The 6,238-nt window shown below is 36.2% G+C and overlaps 1 protein-coding gene across 1 annotated transcript; it reads right to left on the reverse strand.

Moving 5' to 3' along the window:
* Window positions 1–830: 830 nt before the first annotated feature.
* Window positions 831–2,749, reverse strand: ccl20l (C-C motif chemokine 20-like). The gene is made up of 4 exons (XM_060921763.1): window positions 2,641–2,749; window positions 1,833–1,950; window positions 1,506–1,583; window positions 831–1,319 (listed from the first exon to the last, which is right to left on the reverse strand). Exons 1-4 carry the CDS (start codon window positions 2,717–2,719, stop codon window positions 1,247–1,249), a joined length of 348 nt encoding a protein of 115 aa, XP_060777746.1. The 5' UTR covers window positions 2,720–2,749; the 3' UTR covers window positions 831–1,246.
* Between the last annotated feature and the right edge of the window lie 3,489 nt (window positions 2,750–6,238).

Genomic DNA, 6,238 nt, shown 5'->3' on the forward strand with positions numbered 1-6,238 from the left:
CTTTTCTGTTTATTTGTAGTCTGACTTACCAAGCTAACTAGCTCATGATATACTCTTATGTTATTTTCTGTTAGTTACCACATTTTTTTACACTTTTTAATCCATTAGATTAAAGCAATGCATTTCTGATTTGTCCAGCACAAATAGACTGAAGATCTTGATTATACATTGGTATCTTTTACTGTATATTGGTCTTGTACAGTATACTAGCAGGTTACTTGGCGTTGCCCAGGTTTTGCAAAATTCTGGGTTGCCCCCAGACTTCCATGTCAAATTTGGTGAAGCTCTATCAAGAAATGGTGATGTTAACCCAAGACAAACAAAAATCCAAACATCCACCACCCAGGGGCCCACCACCGGGGACCCCCTGGGGCCCAAATATGGAATTTCTGAGTTCTGCCAAATTGTGGCTATCTCCTGTACCTACATGCCAAGTTTGGTGAAGATCTGTCGAGCGTTTGTGTTGATAAATGTAATGTGAAAGGCATTGAGGGAGGGGGTGGGTGGATAGACCTCCCTGGGGCCTGTGCATGAATTTTGCTTATATCTGCAAAATTCCGGGTCATCCCCAGACTTACTTGTCAAATTTGGTGAAAATCCGTCAAGGAATGGCGACGTTAGCTCAAGACAAATAAACAAACAAACAAACTTTGCCACTTATTCTATAAAAAGATGTTCCTTTACATATACAGTATATATTGGTATTTTAATTTTAGCTCACATAAAAACTTCCTGGTTGATTCAAACCTCACAGCCAACATGGTGCACATGGACACTTTCCAGAAAATATCCTACAGTGTCTTCTGAGCCAGGCAAGGACAACACACATGTTTCTGATTTAATTAAATTTTATTGTGAAGCTACTGGCTTTGGTTAAAGATACAGGCAGTGGATTAAAGGACAATATACTGTATACATTATATGATTATATTGTAGACTGTATACAAAACATGATTGTCTCAGATATTTGTTTTATTCTGTAATTAATTGAGAACAACAGCAAGTATGTATATTTGGTTGTAGAAATTCTCCTCACTGTTACAGATGTTAGAGCTAAAGCCAATAATACCTGGTTCTGTCATAAAACTTGAAAAGGTTAACATTTTATAGGTATAATCTTTTATTGGTTGTTTGGATTATGTTTGGACAACATATAATAAAGATTAACAATAGCATTTAGCAAAAAAAAAAAAAAGAGTCTAAAATATTGCGGCTTGTAGAAGAAGATAGTCACATGAAGAGATGTTCACTGGCTTGTGGTGGTATCCCAAGCTGAGGTACGGTTAGGAAGCTGCTGAGAGATTTTTTTCATTTTAGCGCTGCAAAAGAAACCAACAAGTTAGCGTCGCTCTGGGCAGGAAGTACTTCCTGTTGACTCCAACAGTCAACATAGTGTAGTCAACAAAACACTTGTGAAACTGAAGCCTTTCTATATGGATGTACTGTAGCCAATCTAAGCCAAGTTTACAAGCAAAGTTGTAAAGAGTGTTCGAGAATTCTGTTACCTCAGACGTCCTAGGACGTTCCGCACCCACTCGTCCTTTGCACTTGCGCACACTTTCTTGTTACGTTTTGTAAGGAATCTGGAAAAGAAAGAACCTGAATTACTTGTTAGAAATAAAAAAAACATGCTATTTGTAGTAGTACTGTAATATTGTATAATGTTAGTATTATCGTCTAAAAAGTATACTGTAAGTTGTTTTATAGTATAATAGGACTGGAAATTTGTTTGTTGGTAACACGCTCTCATATGTGAGTATGTGTATGAAGGATATGAAACCACAATGCATTGTGGGTAACGTTAGGCAGCAGATTGTGGTGAGATTACTCACATGATGGCGTCGATGCGGCATACCTCGCGGGAGCTCTGCTCCGCGAAACCTTTGATCAGATTGAAATCAAGTGGTGTACGAGTGTACTTGACGCAGCAGGCATGGTTCATTGGCCCATCTAGCATCACACACACATACACACATTCAACACTGTCATTGTACACCACTGTATATAAATACAGCATCCTTGCAAAATCTTTTAAACAAGCCACTTATTATCATATTCACACTGGAAAAAAAATGACTAATCAAGGAGATTATTTCAAAGACATAAGTATCAATCATATTAAAATGTATGTATTACAGAAATGATTTTCAGGCCATTTTATCTCTCAGAAAAACAAGGTGCTATCAAAGGGTTTTTAAAAAAATGCTTTTTTCATGATACACCTTTAATTTTTATGATAATTCAAAAAAATGTTGTTTTCGTTGCTTATTTAAAAAAAGACAGTTGTACTGCTATAAAGTAAAGAGAGTCTTGTACACTGTACTCTATAATAAAATAAAACAAGACAAATAAAAAAGGGGGTTGATGCAAATGTATGAAAAAATTTATTCTGATATGATAGTGCCATTCATCTTAATCCTAAAATGATATCCATTATCATAGATACATTATAATCAGCTGATGGATATCTGTTTATAAAGGATTACTAGTACTAGTTATAATAATCGTAAAAGTTGCAAGTTGTATATCTGCTGTAGAACAAACAAAAAGTTCCAGGACATGATATCCAGGTATTTAAAAGTAATTGTTCAACGCTACATTGTGCTTTTAAAAGACGAATGAAAATAACAAAATACTCACATGCATCTGTCGTCAAACAGAACATGCACAAAAGCCAGCATCCAGCGAAGACGATGGTCACCAAACCTTTCAGAGACATAATGGCAAGCGAACTAGAACCACACACGTTTGCTGCTGTCTTATATATCACGAATCAGTGAGACGACACGCCATAAGCTATGACTCCCCCACACACACACAATCATTGTGTGGGTATTTTTCTGTAGAAGGTGTGGTGACAGAAATGGGGACAACAACGTTAAGATAAAGAGGACAGGAAAGCCAATGTTGTTTGATCTTTCCAAGATATGCTTACAATGCAAAAAAATAAACAAAAAATAAATCCCACTGACATGTTTGAGTGAACGTGTATGAGACAATAATTGAGAAAATACATTGTATACAGCGCACATGATATTGTATTTATTAACTTCACTGACCGATGAGGTGGTGCAGCCCAGCAACTTTGAAGTGGTAATTATTTGGTATTTTGTGTTGTGTTACTACTGGGGACTCAATGGTTTCTGTCTTGGGATGATTTTTTTTAACTTGGTCTTGACCTGGCCTCAGCCTACAGACGTTTGCATTTATTTATTTTTTTCCATTGCCACCCGAGACCATAACATCATTTCTATGAACAGTGCAGTATAAAATGTAATTGTCTGTGTGTGGAGTTATATACGTGTGGAGTAGCACCTAGAAACTTCAAGGGACTATATTTCAAAATACTTCTTCTTCTTCTCAGATATTCTTATATTCAAAATAATCTTGTCTCTGAAAGCTTTCCAAAGCTTGGGCTTTCCATGTGCTGTTGCATTTCTTTAAACAACACAGGAAGAATCTTTGGTAAAACTAGAAGGGCACTCGGTAGAGTACATACCTCCACCAAGCCACATATTATATTATCAACATCAAAATCAAATCACTTGATCCTAGGATAATACTAAAACTGGACACCAAATTACATTAAAATCCAATCACTACTTTTTGAGTTACGTTGGGAACAACCAAAGATATCCTGGACTAACATGTCGATCTTGAGATCGAGATGCTGACCTCTTCTGCTCCTCGGACCTGCCTGATCCATCCTGATGTCCTACGTCTGGCTGGAGTCTCATCACATTGCTCCTGTAGAGGACGGCCCCATATGGACAATCAAAAGTCACACTTGGAAGATGGCTCTGGACACTTACAGTAATGCTTTTATGTCTGAAGACTAGAGTTGACTTGCTAACTTTAGGACTGCAGTTGTCATGAACAGTTTTGCACTCAAGTTTCCATCAATGAACAGTTTATAACTTCAACAAAACAGACTTCATTATAATACAGACTTCATTATAACTTCAACAAAACAGACTTCATGTTCAAGCTATAATGATTTTCCTGGTTTCACAGTTATACTTTGTGACTATATAGGACACTGTTATAGAAGCAAGTTATTTATAATCACGTTGTCTGTTATCACCCAAATGAGGATGGGTTCCCTTTTGAGTCTGGTTCCTCTCAAGGTTTTTTTTCCTCATGTCATCTGAGGGAGCTTTTCCTTGCCATCATCGCCACAGGCTTGCTCAATGGGAATAGATTAGGGATAAAATTAGCTCATGTTTAAAGTCTTTAATTTTCTGTAAAGCTGCTTTGCAACAATGTCTGTTGTTAAAAGCGCTATACAAATAAACTTGACTTGACATGACATACATATCCAGATTTGCATCAAAAACGAACTGATTGTTCCTTGGGCCATGGTTCAACTTTCCTCCAAATTTCATCAAAATCTGTTCACTACTTTTTGAGTTACATTGAGAACAGCAAACAAACAGAGTTGAAAACATAACCTCCTCCAGCAAAGTTTGTGGAGGTAATTAGCAAACTGTGGATTTGTCATTTGAGTTTTCACAATATAAAAGAGGATTACAGCAAAGCTGATAGGTTATTTTAGTTAACTTGTCAGGTTCCCCCCCCATCATGACTCCTGGTCTTTGAAGCCAACACTATTATTTCATAATCACAGCATACACCACAATCATTTGACAGTTATTATTGTTTTTTTTCATTCATTAAAGAATGGCATGTCTCATATGCAGTTTTTTTTTTAATTTTTATTTTTTAATTTTAAATCCAATTCCATTTAATGTTATGGAACATCCATGAAACACGCTCCATGTTAGCAGTTATGTTAAAGCAGCTATAAACAGTCATTCCCTCACCAGCCTCCCTTCTCTCTCTCTCTCGTAAAGATAATAAAATCCATGTTACCATGAAACCAGAAAGTCCCTCCTATTCCGTAACATAAATCATAGAGCTACAGCTTCACCTCTGGCACTGGAGACTCCTTCCATCAAGTTTCTATCAATATTCTTTTTTTACCCTATTAGGTGCTGATTGAGAAAATGAATACACATTTCTCACTGACCAATTGGATTTGAGAATTGAACAGCACCATGCTATGTTAGCTACTCTTTTTTTTTTAAGGCTTTGTTGATTTCCAAAGAACTAAAATATAGCACTGGGCAGCACTTTAGAGCTTTTACTTGCCTAGTAAGGTTCTTAATAGATTTATCCTGATTTAATGTTGGGTGTTAAAGTTTTAATAGTGACTCATCTTAAAACAAGAAAGAAAGAAAGAAATTACACAAGTTTCTGAAATCCATTTTTATAAAGTGCCTCTATGATACACTTCAGAGGGTTAATTATAAATAAGGTTCAGTATACATTTTAAGTTTGAGTATTACATATCTGTGATGTCACCGCATGCCGTGTGTGTATATGAAGGAAAATTTGTTATGTAATGTGCGCAGGCCTCTACTTTACCATGACCCATTTAGCGGTAAGAATTATTTTTCCCCCTCTGAGCGTAAAGAGCAAATTAACATGCTGTGCTTCCAAGTGACCTAGAAAAATGTTCTCAATATGAAGAAGCAACGTGAGACTGGTGTAAATGTGCATTTGTATATCTCACAGCGTCTTTAAGTGTGCTTGGTCTGACATCCAGTGTAACACCATTGCTGGCATGAAGATGAATAAGATGAAGGTGTGTTCTCGTAGTGTTTCTTAGTGAAAAATTCATGGGAACAACTGTCAGGGCTGCTGCAAAAGAAAACACCTTCTGACCAATCAGAGGTGATCGAATGTAGCTCAAAGATTCTACAGTATATAACTGTTTCATAATAAGGATGGTTTCAATTTGTGAGAAACTTGCTGGTGTGAAGTTTTTTAATCATCTCACATGGGAGAAGAGTGAGGAAACAGACAACAGTTTCATGACACATTTTCCTCGAAATACATATTCTCTCATCTGCATGCTTATTTCAAGCTATCATCTCCTTTACTACATGCTGTTATCTGACATGACTTTTATTGATACTCAATTTATTTATTTATTTATTACAAATTTGTCTATATTTGAACCCTTTTTGGATCCCAAAGGCCATTTAAAGCCAGCCTCATGGTCTATCCTGATCAATACCAAACTCAAAAAGGCCCCTTTCAAATCTTATGTATACTTTTAAGATGACTACAGTTGTCAAGCAATATTTTAAAGTAACCATGTATATTTTTAACAAAACATTAATTCATTATTGTATACATTGACACCATTAAGTCATTATGTACTACAGTTGAG

The sequence above is a fragment of the Neoarius graeffei genome, chromosome 1, assembly GCF_027579695.1.
Source record: "Neoarius graeffei isolate fNeoGra1 chromosome 1, fNeoGra1.pri, whole genome shotgun sequence".
NCBI lineage: Eukaryota > Metazoa > Chordata > Actinopteri > Siluriformes > Ariidae > Neoarius > Neoarius graeffei.